This window comes from Bacidia gigantensis (genome assembly GCF_019456465.1).
Source record: "Bacidia gigantensis strain McMullin 20006 chromosome Unknown contig_125, whole genome shotgun sequence".
In the NCBI taxonomy this organism is placed as follows: domain Eukaryota; kingdom Fungi; phylum Ascomycota; class Lecanoromycetes; order Lecanorales; family Ramalinaceae; genus Bacidia; species Bacidia gigantensis.
In genome coordinates this window covers 451,591-468,832 of record NW_025408591.1, presented here as the reverse complement: position 1 = coordinate 468,832, position 17,242 = coordinate 451,591, and the positions used below count along the sequence as shown (strand labels likewise).

The 17,242-nt window shown below is 49.1% G+C and overlaps 7 protein-coding genes across 7 annotated transcripts; 2 read left to right on the top strand and 5 right to left on the bottom strand.

Annotated features, from left to right (window-relative positions):
• Window positions 1-358: 358 nt before the first annotated feature.
• Window positions 359-1,561, bottom strand: KY384_000960 (uncharacterized protein; the record flags this gene model as incomplete). Its single annotated transcript, XM_044809492.1, has 1 exon — window positions 359-1,561. One exon carries the CDS (start codon window positions 1,559-1,561, stop codon window positions 359-361), a length of 1,203 nt encoding a protein of 400 aa, XP_044673399.1.
• A 149-nt stretch (window positions 1,562-1,710) lies between these two features.
• On the top strand, window positions 1,711-2,607 carry KY384_000959 (uncharacterized protein; the record flags this gene model as incomplete). Its single annotated transcript, XM_044809491.1, has 1 exon — window positions 1,711-2,607. The coding sequence occupies one exon, from the start codon at window positions 1,711-1,713 to the stop codon at window positions 2,605-2,607; it is 897 nt and encodes a 298-aa protein (XP_044673398.1).
• Window positions 2,608-2,845: 238 nt separating this feature from the next.
• On the bottom strand, window positions 2,846-4,682 carry KY384_000958 (uncharacterized protein; the record flags this gene model as incomplete). The annotated part of the gene is made up of 4 exons (XM_044809490.1): window positions 2,846-3,507; window positions 3,569-4,026; window positions 4,114-4,275; window positions 4,330-4,682. The coding sequence occupies 4 exons, from the start codon at window positions 4,680-4,682 to the stop codon at window positions 2,846-2,848; spliced, it is 1,635 nt and encodes a 544-aa protein (XP_044673397.1).
• Window positions 4,683-5,041: 359 nt separating this feature from the next.
• KY384_000957 (uncharacterized protein) lies at window positions 5,042-7,851 on the bottom strand (the record flags this gene model as incomplete). Its single annotated transcript, XM_044809489.1, has 4 exons — window positions 5,042-5,189; window positions 5,222-6,217; window positions 6,279-7,518; window positions 7,608-7,851. The coding sequence occupies 4 exons, from the start codon at window positions 7,849-7,851 to the stop codon at window positions 5,042-5,044; spliced, it is 2,628 nt and encodes an 875-aa protein (XP_044673396.1).
• A 403-nt stretch (window positions 7,852-8,254) lies between these two features.
• Window positions 8,255-9,972, top strand: KY384_000956 (uncharacterized protein; the record flags this gene model as incomplete). Its single annotated transcript, XM_044809488.1, has 3 exons — window positions 8,255-8,908; window positions 8,958-9,852; window positions 9,902-9,972. 3 exons carry the CDS (start codon window positions 8,255-8,257, stop codon window positions 9,970-9,972), a joined length of 1,620 nt encoding a protein of 539 aa, XP_044673395.1.
• Window positions 9,973-10,059: 87 nt separating this feature from the next.
• KY384_000955 (uncharacterized protein) lies at window positions 10,060-11,109 on the bottom strand (the record flags this gene model as incomplete). Its single annotated transcript, XM_044809487.1, has 1 exon — window positions 10,060-11,109. The coding sequence occupies one exon, from the start codon at window positions 11,107-11,109 to the stop codon at window positions 10,060-10,062; it is 1,050 nt and encodes a 349-aa protein (XP_044673394.1).
• Window positions 11,110-13,179: 2,070 nt separating this feature from the next.
• KY384_000954 (uncharacterized protein) lies at window positions 13,180-16,351 on the bottom strand (the record flags this gene model as incomplete). The annotated part of the gene is made up of 2 exons (XM_044809486.1): window positions 13,180-14,864; window positions 14,920-16,351. The coding sequence occupies 2 exons, from the start codon at window positions 16,349-16,351 to the stop codon at window positions 13,180-13,182; spliced, it is 3,117 nt and encodes a 1,038-aa protein (XP_044673393.1).
• Between the last annotated feature and the right edge of the window lie 891 nt (window positions 16,352-17,242).

The window sequence follows — 17,242 nt, the reverse complement described above, 5'->3', positions numbered from 1 at the left end:
TGTTCAGGAACCCCCGGCCGCTGGCCCCGGGCCTGTTCCACGAGCTCATACGGAGGTAAATAGCTGTGCCTGATTGTAAATTCTTCATGGCTCTTCTAGGCCATCTTATTGCACTCTGCATTTGTTCGCACTTCCTTCTTCTGATCCACGCAGGAGCTCGTTCTTACATGACCTTCGGACCTTGGCCGGAAATACCTACATCGCGAATGAGATTCCCCGCAAAATTCAAAATGCACCCCGCATTCTTCATCTGCCAGGTACTACGTTACCGTCTGTGCGCACCCAGAAAAAGGCTTGTACTCAACATGCAGTCAGGTAGTAACCACTTCAAATGTCCAGGTAGTATTGTCGTCAATCGCTATGTCAGCCTCCCCCATTCAGCCTCGGTAGCGATCGCACCCTCCGAGGTCACAATCTTTCCCCTGTCCCACTCTCGTCTCTCTCCCTTGCCCCTCCAACGAACGTCCGCCTCATCCCCTTCTGTGCTCGTGCCCTTTGCTTTACTAGCCCACTTGGATACTTCAGTCTCTGAGAACCCTGCAGCTCTCAGCCTGTCGGCTCCTTGCTGCTGCCATTTCTGCCGGTCCCGCAAAGCTTCCAGCGCCTGATCCCAGTCATCCGTCTCAACCTCTGGATCAAGGTGTGTGTCAATTGCGGGGTCGTAATTGTTCGAGAAGTGACTGTCTATGCCAGAGCTGGACGCCACTCCCCGGCCTCGAGTTGTGATCCTTGGTTCCGGAGGCGGCGGTGGGGGGCCAATGATAGATTCGAGAGGATCTGACTCCGAACCCGGCGCATGCGACTGGGTTGGAGGATCAAGAGTAGCGCTGTTTACTTCTTTCCTGTCTCTTGCAGATGTAGGGGACCTGCCGCGCTCTCGTCGTTTGCTTTTGTGACTTGCATATCTGTGGGAATCTGAGCTCGCTGATCGGTCTCTTCGACGAGCACGGTGATGGTTTCTGCGACTCTCGTATCCCTTGGGGTGTGGTGATCTCGAGCGTGATCTGTTCAAGCACCTATTTGGATTCCTTCTAGGACTCCGGCTCTGTCTCCGACGAGGATGGTGATGTCGTACCCGACTCTGGGACTCGTCATGGCTTTTACGCTCGTACTTTCCTTCTCTATGCCTTCGACGGGCGTTGAGTTCATGCCTATCGGGACGCGAAGGATCTTCTGAATCACTTCGTCTATGATTGCGTTGGCGCCTTCTTTCTAGTTCGGCATGCTCATCGAATCGCCTACGCTTCGAGCGATGAGAATCTCTGTCCGGACTCTGAATCTCGGGTGCATCAATTGCTTTTCTTTCTTTCTTTTCTACTTTCAAGAGACCGAATCGTATTTGAGAGTCCCTAACCTCTTTCGCTCGCAAAGCGGCATTATGACTATCAGTCTCCTTTATGATATTTTTAAGGAATCTGGTGTTTGGCTTTGGTGCATTGTTCGTAGGCCTTTTTGGTAATGATTCACCAAATCCATGTAGTACATACTTTGAGGAGCTCGCTTTCGCATCTCGGGTAAGAGCTTGCGCTACATAGTCGTCAGAAAGCTCCAGGGCGGGCATCGTAGAGGAAAGGCATGGATGTTGGTCGCTTCCTGTCGCTAAGCTAGAATAGATCGATGCCAAGACTGCGATAAGATAACGCAATCGCGACATTCAATGAAAAGTAAACAGTTGAGTTGTCGCAAAGCAATTGTCGACAATTCGCAAACATGGAAGACCGTCAGCGAGTCGAGAATGTGCTACAAGGATTGCGCTCGTTTCAAAATACCCCACTCTCCATAATTCGACTGGGCGAACCTCTGAGTGCTGCGCAGACTTCTAACCGTTCTTCGGATGCATCTTCGTCTACCCTTGATAACCCCTCGCCAGCATCGCTTGAGGCGGATTTGAGCCACTACAAGGTGATGCTGGCCGATTTATGCGAGAATTTAAATGGAGCTAATTTCTGGAAGGAATTGTTTTCCAAACTTCGCTTCTCTTACGTCGAACAGGTTACCAAGGAAAAGTTTCTTCGCGCCATCGTCGGCGATCCACCGCAAATAGTCGAACATGCCGAGAACGTCGAGCTTGAAGCAGAATTAGCATCTATCAAAGATGTTCTGAAACAGCAGAAGCAGCAGGTCACGGACATGATTACCACTCTAGAGCAACAAGGCAGAGAACTGGCATCGAGATGGGAGACTGTCCAGCTGCAAACAACGCTTTTGGAGAGCCTGCCAAGCCAGATTGATGGGTTGAAGGAGACTCTGGAGCATTTGAGGCAGCAGAGTCAGGCTGGCGAGGAAGGCAGGTCTGACGATCCGAATTTGAATCTGCCATTGCCAGCTACACAGGCTCTGTTGGAGGAGAGGAAAGAGGAGCTCGATGAGGTGAACAAGCAATTGAAGACTTTGCAGCAAGCGCTACCAAGGCAGAATAGAGCGTTGGAGCGGGAAGAGAGGGAACTAAAAGTGCTGGAGCAGGAAAGAGAGATCGCAGTTCGGATAGCAAGGGAGGCGGTCGAGAGGAAAAAGAGAGGTGGGGGAGCTGATGAGCTGGAGTTGAGAGGGAGATGGTTGAAGGGCGTGGATACTGGATTAAGGCAATTGCTGGACATACAGGTTTAATGCACACAGGAACGAGTTTGTTTTAATGAACGATTCATCATTTTGCCTTAGCAGTAGTCGCTGTACATCAGAATTGAGATTGCTTACATCGCAGATATCCTTACCGGATGCATCATGTCATCAATGCCATCGCCCTTCCTTCAACTATCGATATGTCAGTACTTACGTCACATGAGATAGTTCGAACATCGCAACATCTGAACAATCTGTTTGCAGAAACATTATTATCCCCCGCTACTTATGTCTTCAAGATGCAGCCGACTTTAACGTTGACAGTCGTATCACTGACCCAGCTGATCTCATTGAGCTTAGTTTTCATAGTCTCAAATTCTGGTTTGTGTCTCCAAGGTATGATAAGGGGCCAGTCAATACCGTCGATCAGCGCATTGATGGCCATCAGGTCAGCTTCCTTGGATCTTGGTGCCGACATAACGAAGGCTTGGAGTGCACGATCGAAGAACCCCTTGAGCGTACTGCATTGGCGGAAAGACGCGGGCACCGCTCCAAGTTCTTCTCGAGCGGTGAAGAAGAAAATTTCAATGTCTGCTTGCTTCTTGGCCGGAGAGATTGGCGGACTCAGCAATCCATGAGGGAATTCTGATGGTGAGGGGGTCGAATCTGTGGCAAAACGAAGCTTCTTCGCCTGTGATGAGTATTTGTGCTCATCCTCGCCCTTGCGTTTAGTTCTCTGCTCTACTAACCCCACTCGATAATTGAAACGTTTTGAAGCTAGACGTGCGCATCTCCTTGTTGGGACCGTAGGCTGTAGTGAGCTGTCTTGACCTTCAGTCGACCGAAGACTTGCTTTTGAATTTGCTTCATAAAGCTCTTCGTCAATCTCCTGAAAATGATTCCGGCCGTGGGAAAACCCATTCAAAGCGTCTGTCTCAGTCTTGATATCTGCATTTGGAGAACAAGCTTCAAAATTAGTGCAATAGATTACTTGTGGGGAACAACACACTCTTTGAGGCGTCTTGCTTGGCCGTTAGGCTACGATCCTGCATCGCTTCGTTATTTTTCTGAGTGTCGGCAATAGCTTTGTTGGTGAAACCTTTGTGGCCACCCTTCCAGCCTACGAAACGACGCCTAGAGTCATTGTTGCCGGGCATGCTTCGTAGATACATATAATGTCCGCTTTCGTCCCGCAATACCCAGCCTTTATAGTGACCCGAGATCTTGAATCGCAGTACCTCAACGTACGCATTCGTCGTTGCGAAGTAAAGGAGCTCCAAGGATGGCGTTTTGGATAGTAGCGAATCTTTTGAGGTAAACGATCCGGGGAAGGATGATGATTGATTCATTTTCATCCATTTATCAATACACTCCGCCATGTAGTCCTTCGAAGGAAAGACCAGTGGTAAGTCACTAATGCCGTAGGTAGCAAGATTTGCTAATAGCTGCGCATCTTTGCGAGCCAATCTACAGCAAGCAGAAAGAATCGTCAGCCTATGTGCCACTGGCCAAGAAAGACATGCCGACACAGGGGCTATGGGAAAGGCCATTTACCTAAGCAATGGAGCATCAGTGACCTGGCTATTAGATTCAGAAAGCGGCGATGCTGTAGGGCCCTGCTCAATAGTGGATGCAGAAGCCTGGTCGGCCTCTTCCTTTATTTTGTTGCCATGTTGATCCATCAGGTCGAGAAACAGGATCATTATCGATTTGACCCTGTAGTATACACTCATTTAATTTGGCTATCAATGTCAACACCAAGTGACTCACTCATGATAGTCATTAGGCAAACTCAAGTGCTCCTCTGACGGTCGGCTTTTGAACGAGAAAGGGCTTTTCTTCAAGCCTCCAATGATCTTATTGAGGTACCTATTAACAATACCTTCAGAGGTTTGACTCGGTTGGAAGGTCACTGCCGCGGAGAGGAGCTCCTCATGAAGTACAACAACTGTCTGCGTTGTGATTTGCGCAAGGGCACCACCAAAGCCCAGTCGGTGGCATATCCTAATTGCCGCAACAACCGGATCGTATAAGGCCACCTGTGTGGTCATGCTTGCGATTTCATAAGCCTCCAGTGACTTACTGGATCCACTGTTGGAGGTATTATCACAAAGATGAAGCATGTGAAAGTAGGGTTGAGGTGTTGTTCATCAAAAGTCAAGTAACTGGCAAGCCCAAGCTTTTAATTCACTTTCAAAATCAGATGCTTGCTAGTGGGGCAGAGAAAGCTTGCCCCCCTCCTGCCTTTGCTTGGGGAGAAAACCACTGCAGCCATTGAAGTCCTTTCTTGGACCTTATGAACCTTGAGATAAGAAGCAAGACGAAATGCCTCATTAATTTCCGAAAAAATTTATCCACCTTGAAGTACGATGTCTCAAGACCACTATAAAAAAAGACATGGAACAATAATGGGTATAGATGTGACAAAACCGAGCTCCTGTTAATTCCACCGCGCTCATCATTAGACGTAAGGTTGCAATGCTCAATCGTCATCGTCAACTTGTTGAAATATACCGTCTTGCCGGTGACCCGTAGTGGGATCGTAAATAATTCCTAAACCCGCTAGTTTCTCAACCTGGAGTTTGCTAATGGGAACAAGTTGGAAATTTGGAGGTAAGACTGTGCCCGCTCTACACCAGAGAGGTTAGCAGATGCTGCATACGAGAGAAGACTGAACGTGATGTACTTAAGAAGGTCCGTCTTCATATTTCTTGCCTTGTCTTTCAAAGCTACCTGGTCTCGTTTCTTGAGGATATTATCCTCCTGTTTATCGATCCGCAGCAATTGAGCGTATGAGTTCCCAAATCGTCCGATCAAATCCATGAGTGTTCCCTCTTCTATATCTGACCAAGGGACTCGGGTTTGTGGTCGTTTCTGATTGGTCAGAGCAACACGGGCCTTAGCTGCGTTGTTTACTTCACGGTAGACTTCTGCCTGTGTCAGGGTTTGTCGCTCCTGAAGTGGTCGTGGCGATTGAGCAGGTCGTTCTTCGCTCTGTCTAGAACTCTCGGACTCTGCTCTTGGATCTCGAAATCTTGGTCGTTTAGATGGACTTGAGTTTGCTAGGGGAGCTTCTGGAGCTGGTCGCTTGTCAACTTGTGCCCTTGACCGTGAGCTGGTACTAGGCGGATGGTGTGAGGTTTGAGGTCTCTCCTCATTGGCTCCAATATCATCCTCGTCTTGGCTGTTCCAGTTCACCGACCTTGCATTTGCTTGTGGATCCAGCAGACTAGGACCTTGCCTATTACGACCGTGCGAGCGGCGTACTTCAGGCTCGTTCTCTTTATTACTCTCTGCTTGTTGCTGTGAACTAATGACTCGGACGCGTTGAAGGATTTTCTTTGGGAATTTTTGGGTCTGGAAGGCCTCCGCTTCCTCGTCTTCGTCATTCGAATCGTTGTTCGGCGACATCCAGTGGCCGTTCACATCATCATTTGGAGTTTCACTTATGGTCTTTCGAGGTGCAATTGATGCTCTTGGTGGTTTGGGGGCTCTTGTTTTAGGGGAGGCCTCAATTGGCGCAGCCGAAGTCGAGGCTACTTGAATCTCGGATTCGTCCTCTTGCGGCTGCTGGTCTACGGCGGCACGAGTTGAGTCCCTGCGTGATTTACGCTGCTTCAATACATCTACAATTTGCTTGCCTCGAAAAGAGTTCGAGCTATGTTGAAATCAGTATCTAAGACTAGGGTGCACATAGGGTTGCAATGAACAAGACACACCTGAAAGCTCCAGACTGCAAACCAGCGTTTTTCGTTGACGTAGGAGGTGGGGGAGCGGCATCCTCAGTGGACGTAGGTGGTAACCCAAGCGATTTGTTTTGTTCCGACGGCGATAAGGGCTTAGCCTCTGAAGGTGGTGTGGAATGTATTCTCCTTCTAGTCTGAACCTGATCAATCAAACTCTCGATGATGGTTTCGGGACCCCCTAGTGGGCTGATGATGTTCTCAAGACGATTCAATTGGTGAACTTCCCAGTTCAATGTAGTTGTCAGAAAATCGATTCTCGGATAAGCAGCTGCGAGTGCCATTGATATGCTGTCGTTGCCCACATCTCTAGTCGCAGCCTGCTGGTACGCTTGTCGGATGCCCGATAGGCGTTCTACCAACGCCTTTCTGGTGTCCCGCGAAAGCTGACGGGTCCGCATGGAGTTGAAGTTCCAACCCTTTAAGACCTGCGTCCTCTCATTGAACACCTCATTCAACGTGTCGTCTAAGTCAAAGCCTGGCTGGCCATAACGCTGCGTTAGAAGCGTGATCACGTACTGTGTCCGTATTTCTAGAGCAAGTTGCAATGTTAATTGAAGGCTTTCTTGGTCGACATCGTCTTGCTCGTCTACGAACTGGTGGGGGAAATCGCTATCCAATTCGTCCCACGCGAAATCTCCATCAGGTAATGTTTCTGGGGAGAACACGGCGGCCGTCAAAGCTGCAATGTTGATCTTTTGCAGCAAGGATTCTGGTCGCCAGGGTCCTTGGGCATTTTCTAGCTCTCTTGAGTTCAGTATTGTACGCACCGATCTTTTGATATCAATGAAACACTTCGTCGAGAATACCTCACGTTGAATGTTGAAGGCCGCTATACGCCTGTTGAGATTGTTCCTAGTTCTGGAGCGCTTGTTCTCTAATTCATCACTCAAAGCACTAACAACAGCATCTTTGGGACCGTCCTCCATCAATTTTGGAGAAATCAAGAAATCAAGCAGCCTCTCCGAGGCGGTACAGAGATCCGGTAACGCGTCTTGAAGAGACTCCGACGTAAGATCATCTATTTCTTGGGCCGTCCGCGAAGTTCGTGCAGTCGTCCCTGAAAACGCGGATGCACCTCCTGGGGATTTCGAGAATGAGTTCGTATTGGCCTGTCCGGTCTGAGCTCCCCCACCGGGGCCAGGGCTTTCGCTTTCCTCGGCCTCTTGTAGCTGAGGATATTGAACATCGTCCTCTTCGACGACCATTGATAAATCTAAGCAGATAAATGTGAGCCAAATTAGGTCATATTTGAAAGATGACTGCAGCACCACCAAGATGACATTCACGCTTGTTTGAGCATACCTGGATCCGCTCTTGAAGCTTTAGTAGGCTTGCTTTTTCTAGTTGTAGGAACCCCTTGCTGGGAGCGAGACTCTGACTTCCCGCCCTTCTTAATCCTTGTCGCATCGCGACCACTCTCGTTGTCACTCAGTTCGCGACTTTGACTTCTTGTTGTGCGCGCAGTCCTTCTAGGTTCCACAGAGCTCCCACGGGCCGAGAGAGGAGCGTTTCGTCTGCCAGCAGCTTTTGTAGATTTTTCGGCCATTGTATAAGAGCTCCCGATTGATGAATTATGCGATGCATGTATCAAAGCTTCCAGTTGCTGTACAGAAGCTTTCCCATCGCATTGTACAGAGGTACTTTGCTTGTTTACCGAAGATCGGCCGCATTGATGGGATCTGACGAGTCACGCTAGTCTTCTTTGAGTATATGCGCCACGACCAATCACTAGGTAGACCTCTCCTCCTCCTGGGCTCCTGCAGATATGTAGCAGTCGACAAGAGCACCCACATCACTTCCACTCGACATATGAATCCACACACCTACGACGACTCGATGAAGCAGCATACCTGAACCCATTGATCCCCTGATCTTCAACTTCAAATATTTTCTCCTTGACGGCTCGGGTGCCTTTCGGGCCCCTTTGATGGTATTGAAAACCCCGAAAGATGAAGCCACGGCTCTGGACAATCTATCAGCTTCTTCTCCTATACACACTTGATTTCACAAATGGTCACCTTGGTTCAAGGGATGTTGCGTCTTCGGCAGAAGGTATAGAATTGGCAAAGGAGGTCTCTGAGCCTTCCTCCAGCCAAGCACCGAACAAACCTGTGGTCGATGGCGTTGGGACAAAGGATGCACCATTCGACGGCAAAGATGGTAGACCTCACCTTGGTCCTTTCGTAGAAACAAGTGCCGAGCGAGATCGAAAGAAAGCAAAGGAAAGCGGCGACGAGGTTTCAACTAAGACACCTGCGAAGGATGCCACAAAAGGGAGTACGGGCGATGCGGTACCGGCGTCTAACGATGGAGTGATGGATGATCCAAATAGGAGGGGGCCGAAAGAGGGTACGAGGGGCACTGAGGGTGGAATCACCGAGAAGACTAAGGACGGCAAGGAGGACAAGAAAGACACTCCTGAGAAGAAGCCAGACCCGCCCAAGGAAGCACCACCTTTACCTCAAAGCGAACAAAAGACTCTAGAAAAGCAGACTGGCAAGGAAGACGACAAGAAGCCGAAAGAGGGCACCACACCAGATCCTGACAAGAAAAAGGATGAAGGCAAGAAAGACGACAAAGGCAAAGGCATAGGAGGTCTTGAAGTAAGCTTTCGATCGAGACAGCAACGAAATGATGCTAATGTCTTCTTAGAAACCAGCCGACCTTCCCAAAAAGCCTCACGACATCCCACCCCCAACTCCTCCCACATCGAAGAAGAACGACCCCCTTGCAATACTTAAGCCTTACACAGATGCCTTACCTTCATTCAGCGTTCCAACAAGCGCCTCCATCATACAGCCTCTTCATTCCTTCGTCCTCTCCCTGACCATGATCCTGTTCTCCGAGATTGGTGACAAAACCTTCCTCATCGCGGCCCTCATGGCTATGAAGCATCCTCGATTTGTCGTCTATAGTGCCGCCTTGACGGCTTTGATAGCCATGACTATCCTCTCTGCAGTTCTTGGCCACGCTGTTCCTCAATTGATACCGAAGCGATTAGTCAATTATGCAGCAGCAGCGCTCTTCCTCATCTTCGGAGCAAAGATGTTGCGAGAGGGATTTGCAATGCGACCAGATCAGGGCGTCAGCGAAGAGATGAGGGAGGTAGAGATGGAGCTCGCAGAGAAAGAGGAGCTTGCTCGAAAGATGGGCCGGCGGCGATCTTCTATATCCCCCTACATGATCGAAGCCGGCCGGATCGATTCGCGAAAAACTCGATCAAGCACTCGTCTCCCTGCGCCCCCCGACTCTCCTCCCTCTCCTGATTCACGAAGCCCATCTCCAAGCTCACAGTCCTCCGTGTCGGGCTTTCTTGTGGGCATCAACAATTTGCTATCTCTGCTTCTGAGCCCAGCGTGGGTCCAGACTTTCATCATGACTTTCTTAGGCGAATGGGGTGATCGGAGCCAGATATCAACCATTGCAATGGCTGCTGGCCAAGAGTATTGGTGGGTGACAGGCGGGGCAATCGTAGGCCATGGTATCTGTACCGCGGTCGCTGTAGTTGGAGGCAGGGCCATTGCTGGCAAAGTCAGCTTACGAATGGGTAAGTCACACTTTCCGGTGAAAATACATTCTAGGCTAACAGTCCACAGTCACCCTTGGAGGCGGTGGTGCATTTGTGGTATTTGGGATCATCTACTTATTCGAAGCGATGTATACTTAGGATCACTTTCTTACGAACTTGGCAGCCTGCATGGGATTGGCGTAAAAGATTAACAAATTAATGGCATGCTGTTCTCCGATACCTGATCTACACAAGTTTCGTGACCAGTTTCCCAGTGTTCCCACCCTCAAACAGCTTCATCCACGTTCCGGGCACATCCTCAAACTTCGTATCAACAATGGTCTCATTCTCATCTCCCAATCGAATCTTTCCCTCCTTAAAAGCCTTTACCAGCGTCCCCACCGCCTGCTGCGCCTTGTCCATGTAATCGAACACAATGAATCCCCGAATCTCAAGCCTCATCGAGATGACCTGAAACCAATTCTTGATCCCATCCTGCTTACTCTTATTATACTGCGTAATGGCCCCACACGCGGCGACCCGTCCATGCCTCTTCATCCTCGTCAGCATCAAGTCCAGAATCTCCCCACCCACGTTATCAAAATACACCTCCACGAAATCCTCCGTCTCCTTCTTCAAGCGTTCTTTGAACGCCTCGTCTTTATAATTCAAACACACGTCCGCCCCTAGACTCTCCACCCATCTGCACTTCCCCTCCTCCCCGGCCATCCCAATCACCCGCTTACACCCCAGGATATGCTTCGCAATCTGCACGACCATACTCCCCGTGGCGCCCGCCGCACCACTGACAACGACCGCGTCCTCCGGCCCCGCCTTCGCAATCTCCGTCAAGCCATAGTACGCCGTGATGCCTGTCAAGCCCAGGGCACCAAGGAATTGCGTCTCGCTCAATCCCGGCACCTTCTCGGCTTTCTGCAGCGTGCTCGCGTCCACGACGGCATATTCTGTCCACCCGGGATTGCCGAGCACAATGTCTCCCTTGGAAAAGCGAGGGGTCTTGGAATCAAGGACTTCGCAGACGTTGCGAGATCGCATTACGGCGCCCTGCGGGACAGGGGGCACATAGAGGCGTTTGGGGTCGGCATATTTGGAGATCCAGCCGCGTTGGGCGGGGTCGTTGGATATGTAGTGGGTTTGCACGAGGACTTGGTCGTCGTTGAGAGGGGGGAGGGGGGTTGTTTCTAGGGAGAAGGTTGGGGAGGGGCCCGAGAGGGAGGGGAGGTCGGTGGGCTTGTTGGCGAGGATGTATTGCTTTGTTTCGGTGGGGAGGGACATTGTGGATGGATTGCTTGGGGTGGAGGTGGGAGTGAGGGTTCTGGTCAATTGGGACAGACGATGTTGAGCTGAGGAGGTCAGGTTGGAGGGCGTTGGGGATGAGGAAGTAGGCATTGTTGCTTCTCTGCTTGTGACATTATATAGGGAAACCCTGGCAAGTCTTTATACTATACGTAATGGAACCGTACGCAGGCGAAAATTCAGAATGTTAGGCCTCGGAGCTGTCGCCTTGAACGGTACAAGCGACGGAGGAATGAGACGCATGACGCAATGATGGGCACGAGTAGAGACAAGGGAGGGCCGAGGTAGACATCTATAGTCAATCGCTGCTTTTCCCTCCTCCGAAGTCCTCGAAGATGATGCTGGAGAAGGGGGTCCCTCCTCGGTCTAGGAATTTGGAGAGAAGGGAGCGGTTGTCATCCTGCTGACTGACTACCACCCTTTTTTTTTTAAGTCATTAGTTCTAAGCTACACCTTTTTAGGAAAGACTTAATAGTTGTGGTGGTTGCACCAGTTGTACTTGAAAACTCCAACCCCAAAACGACACTCAATTAATATTATGTTGTCTATATGCTTAATGTTCTTAACACGAATCGTAATTATTGAAGTTTTGAAATCATTCTACGCAAAGTTTGATCGTTGTATATGAAAAGATTTTTACCTTTACCTGTGCGGATTTATCGGTGTCATCGGAGGCTTTATTGAGCTGGTGGTACTACTCTTTGTGATCCACAAGAGCTACAGTTGATTGGTGAGACTTTGCCTGGATAAGAAAGTAATTTCTTTCTTGACGGCACAAGTATGACAAGTATGAACGAAGGTCCTGCAGGCGAGAAAAATTCTGTCGATAAGCTACTAGATGGCGCGAGGATCACGCTGGGTGGCGACTGCAAGCATGGCACTAGTCGCTCTGCTCTCAGACAATTTGTACCTACGTTTCAAACATCCGAGTCAGGGATTGCTTCGTGAGCCATGATCGTGAGGGTAGGTGACCTTGAGACTATAACCATTGGATACTTCGATTGTATATCTTTCTCTTAGGTGGCGGTTTTGTTCCTTGACCCGTCCCAGCTTTATCTCTTGCGTAGCGTGCACATTTATGGATGAAGAAGCTTTCTTTACCCCTTCAATGCCTGACGCCTGGAAGCGTTTGTCTAGTCTAGTCTAACCTAGATCTCACGGGCTTGTAGCCTTAAATCAAAATACAAGCTAGCTTGTAAGAACGAAGAGTTTAATACGTGATATGGTTTGTTCATGATAATTCATGCGTGTGGCAGGGTTTTTACTAATCTTTCACTGGTTTCTTTGTCAATTCAATAATCATGAGAAACAAGCCATAGCACAAAAATCCTGGGGGTTGCTGCACAGCATGGACACGAATAGAAACATCAGAGGGCTGAGGTAGAGAATCCCAGTCATTCCCCTACCCTCAAGATCATTCGTCTGTCGAAATTGATGATGGAAAGGGTGGTTTCTTCCTCGGCGAAAGCCTTTGAGAGAACGGGAATTTACTCCTTCAATCGAATGAGAAACCATATGTATTTCAGCTGGGATTTGATTTGATCGTTTTCCCCGTATGTCAAGAATCTTAATCATTAAGAAGAATGCTTTACATTTATCCACTTTGACTTCTTTAGATAAGATACCAAAAGAAAACGTCACTTGGACTTTGTCGTTGGGCTTGGTCCGGGTTGCAGACCCAGCGATTCGTTCCCATCCGTGTTCTTCATTTCTTGGGCACTTAGATACCCGCCTGCAAACGCCCCCAAGACTCCTAGTAAGTCTTTCCCTAGAAATACGGTCTCGGTCGAGAAGGCGCTTTTAGGCCCCTACAAGAAAATAGACACCACTATCGCCAGTGAAAGGGAGGAGCTAATTGTGATGTAATGGAGCAAGTGAGGTTGCGAATAATGAGAAGATTTGACCAACCGAATTGCTCATTATCATTGTATAATCACGGCAACGAGATTTGTAAATGAAATTGAATCTGTGTGTCGATGAGACTACGCAACTTAAAAAAGGCCTGTTCATCAACAATGGCGGACTTGTCGATTGGGCTAGCATTGGCGATCAGATGATCGTGACAGTATCCGTCTTGAAATCCATGAACTTGTCCTCACATGCCTGCGCGAGCCCTTTCGATTCATGCCAATTCACAGCAGAGCAGCAGAAGAAGAAGCCGACGCGCTTGTACCGGCCCCCAGCGATGCGTTGAAGTACCATACCGCACCGTTGCGGAAGTATGCTGCCAATACGGGCAATACCCAGCAATCGCAACTGGGGACCCTCTTCTTCATTGTGGTCGGCGTCGACTATGTTTTCCGTCGTGTCAGGGTAGGCGAGGAACTGATGCCCACTATGGCTGACAACTTCACATTTTCCGGACTCATCTTCCATCCAATACACGGCCGTCATGTCACCCTTGATGACCATGCTTGCGCTTTTCACCGGCCCGAATGGCAGGTCCGGAGACACCGGCTGGACAGAAGCCTTGACGCTCTTCGTCCACCAACGTATACCTAATGGATAGCGAGCCCCTATCTCGTCCCCATTGAAATCGATTGATGTCCAGCCAACAACATTTCTGTATTTAATTCTCACCCGAGTCCAGAAAGCTACCTTGCCCTCGACCGAGGCCCATGACCAGGTTGGCGCCCTGTAGGTCCGAGGACGGGGATGCAAATTCATACCTGCCGCAGCTGGTTCAACGTACCAGTCTAGACCTTCAGGCAAATCGAAATTCCACAATCCGGCCATGTATTTGCCCCACGAACCCCATGAATCGTGAACGGCGGCGATGGCAGCAATAGCAGTCAGTTTGTCTCCCTCCATGCCTAACTTACGCCCACTGTAGTCTTGCACGATGCTGCACCAATCCTTGGCTGTTTTTTCAGTAAAATGCCGCTCAAATGTAGGTTGGTCAACTAGCCGTGCTTCTCTTTCCATGAAGGATGTTACGTGATGATGAAAAAGATTTCTGTCTCGAACCTGGGCTGTTGGACAGAAGAAGGTGAGGCCACGAGGACCATAATATAGAGTACGATGGGAGATCCTTCTCTCTTGAAACGTCCATCCTCGCCGCTCAATAGGAGTTCCGTAGTCAACGGCAGCTTGTGGACCCTTGAGTTCTTCGAATGCAAGAATACTTGTCTCTTTTCCCCATTGGTCTAGGCAATGAAGTTTAGTTGGAGGAGGTGACCCGTCAGGATAAAAGTATCCTCTATAATGAAGGAAGCCATCTCCGACCCCAGTAGCAGAAGCGGCAATTATGGTGACAAGCGCAAGTCGATATATATCTGGCATAAGACGTAACTCTTTAAGAACGTCATCAGGTTTGTCTTGAATGATACATAGGCTATCAATCCAGATATATCGGATTTTGAGCCAGCGCGCTACAATGATAGCATCTCGGATTGTTGGTGGCAGAAAGGCTATTGGTATATAGTCCATGTGGGCCGCCAGAGTCTCTTTGGTAGTTTTCACTTGTCTGTGGCCCTCGCCCCAGACGTAGCTGAGACAACACCACTGAGGATTGACACCTCGAGAGTCCACGACCCTGACCACGTCTCTGTGGAACCTTACATCTACGAGTCGTGTCGGCGCAAACTGGGAGTTGAGGCGACGGACCTTGTTACATCTCTTGTGTTCCTGCTCACAATTATCAAGAAGCTCTTTCGCCCATGCAAGTGATCCCCAGCTATACACATCTGGCGCATGTAATGGCCCGTCAAGCATGCTTGTAAGACTAGTACCACCTATATTACCACAATAAATCAGCAGAATCAGATTCAGTCTGGACGGGACACTTACGTGAATTCGGATCCCCACACAAACGTAGCGCAGGTTTCTGCGATGAGACTCGTCCGTATTTCTCACCTTTAATCCCGTTCGGCTGGGTGATATAATAATGTCGTTTTTTTGGTTCAATTTCTCCTATTTTCTCGCGCTCGTCATGGTCATCGAACATTTTCATCTTACCAAAAAGGGTTTGGCCTTCAGTGTACCGTTCAATAGACAAGTAAACACCGCTATTCCGCATAATGATATCTTCAGGCGCGACGGAGTCGTTGAAGAGATGGACGAAGAACGGGCAGCCGCCCCTCTTGGCTTCGAAAACGTCTCTCATGCTTTTGGCACACCATACTTCAGTTTGTCTGGAAGGATGATTTCGAAAGTCGAACATGATGTTAGAGCAATGTAGACATGTGTGGGGGGACCTGGCATGTCTCATCTCAAGACTTTGCATAGCCTGCTCAGCGAGGGAAATATTGAACATAGGGTCACTAAAAACTAACTCTTCAGCAGGATTTCTTTCCGGGAATACCTCAGGATCTCTTGTAGTCCTTCTGAGCTTCCAGTGATCTTGGGACTGGCTTGGAATAAGAGCAGATCGAGGATCTATGAATGAACAAGTCTGGGACTTGTGGTCCACGAAAAATGGTCTTCCATCGTAAACGTTTGCCATAACTTCACAGCCAATCGGAAGATTCTCAATCATATCTCGAGGATTCACAAGGTCCAAGTTGCTGAGACGTGCTGATGGTGTTAACAAATTTTCCATAAATTTCAAAGGCCAATCCTGAGATAGATAGGGTTTCATATTCGGGGTCGTAGTCCAAGTGTTGCGAGCGAAAAGGTACACCCGGCCTGTAGAAGGCACTTTTCTAGGAACCCATTCCAAAGGAACAGCTTCCCCAGTACTGGGGCACAATCCATCACGAGGGTCCTTCCAGGACGAAATTTGATCGAGATGGTTGAAATAGTAGATACTCCCATCGGTGTCACGTTGTCTCATCGTCCACCCGTGTGGAAGAGGATTCGGTCGGGGATCAGTCTCACTCATGACCTTAGTTTCCTTGTCGAAGAATCGAATGTCTCCATCTTTCTCTACTATCTTCCAACGAGCTGGGAGCTTCTGGCTACGAGGATCTGTCCAAGTTCTCGTTGAGCAATTGTGATTTACATAGTATTCTTCGTCATCACTAATTACCCACTCCCACCCAGGTGGGAGCTCGTCAGGAAGGTCCGCTGCAGCAAAGGAGACCGTCGAGCTTTGAGATCTCGTGGTGAGCGTGAGACTGCCAGATGTCGCCCTTTCTGGCTTTGCAGGGTTGTCACGCACTGTGTGATTCCAGTCACGAGCAACCAAATGATACGGAGGGAGCCTGAAAGCTACGTGGCATTGTCTTGCTGGCACAGGTATGTAGTCTCTGTCAGGAGCTACTGCTGGTATTTCGGACATACTGGTTTCTACGGTCGGTTGTCGTTGAGGTTCTTCAGCCGATGCTCCGACATCATTAGCTAGGGCGCGAAATGCCCCGGTCTCATTATTCTGCATTAGTGGATCATGCTTTCTGGTTGGGAGGATTATCAAGAACGTGAAAGCTGACGCGTTCACTCTTTGCAAAAATTGAAATTCTTGGTGTTTAATTCAGGACATAGCTAGAAGATTAAAAAAGGAAATACCTCCGCTTGTCATACTGAACCAAGCTGAAATTTAGAGATGATCGTCTGTCTTATGAGGAGGCTATAAGCTGTAAGCCTGAAGCTGTACCGCCTGTGGTTATTTTCAAGGGTTTTATCAATAAAAGTTCATAGGTCTTGGAGACAAGGCTGATACTGACAAAAACACTGCTAGTCTTGGGGCCTCTGCCTCGGCCCCTTTTCAATGCAATCTGCACGTCTTCATCACAATCACATGCGGCGCCTTACCGGAATTGGCATAATGAATTCGCATCTGATGGCATCTTATCGGCGATGAGAGGTTTCCGTTTGTCAGGGCTCATACCGCCTTATGAAATACAAAAAAGGGTCTCAAGATTCCCTACCTCGACTCGGAAGAAGGCTGACCTTTGATATTCAACGGACTAGCAACAGGTTCGCAGGCCCTAACTTCTCAATGAAGGTTAAGCCTTTCTGCAGAAGGATTGGCGATGAATTTATCAAGACAAAAGCTTGGCATTCTTGGCATGGCAAGATAGCAGAAATCGAATGTGCCCTCTCAAGCCATCCTCCCAAACCCTCGCTTGCATCTCAATTGAATGCTTATGATGTTCTCGAGCCTCAATTGCCAATGTTCAAGCAGAGTGGTGCCCCTTCATCTCGCAGCTCGCACCAGAACAGTCTAGCATCG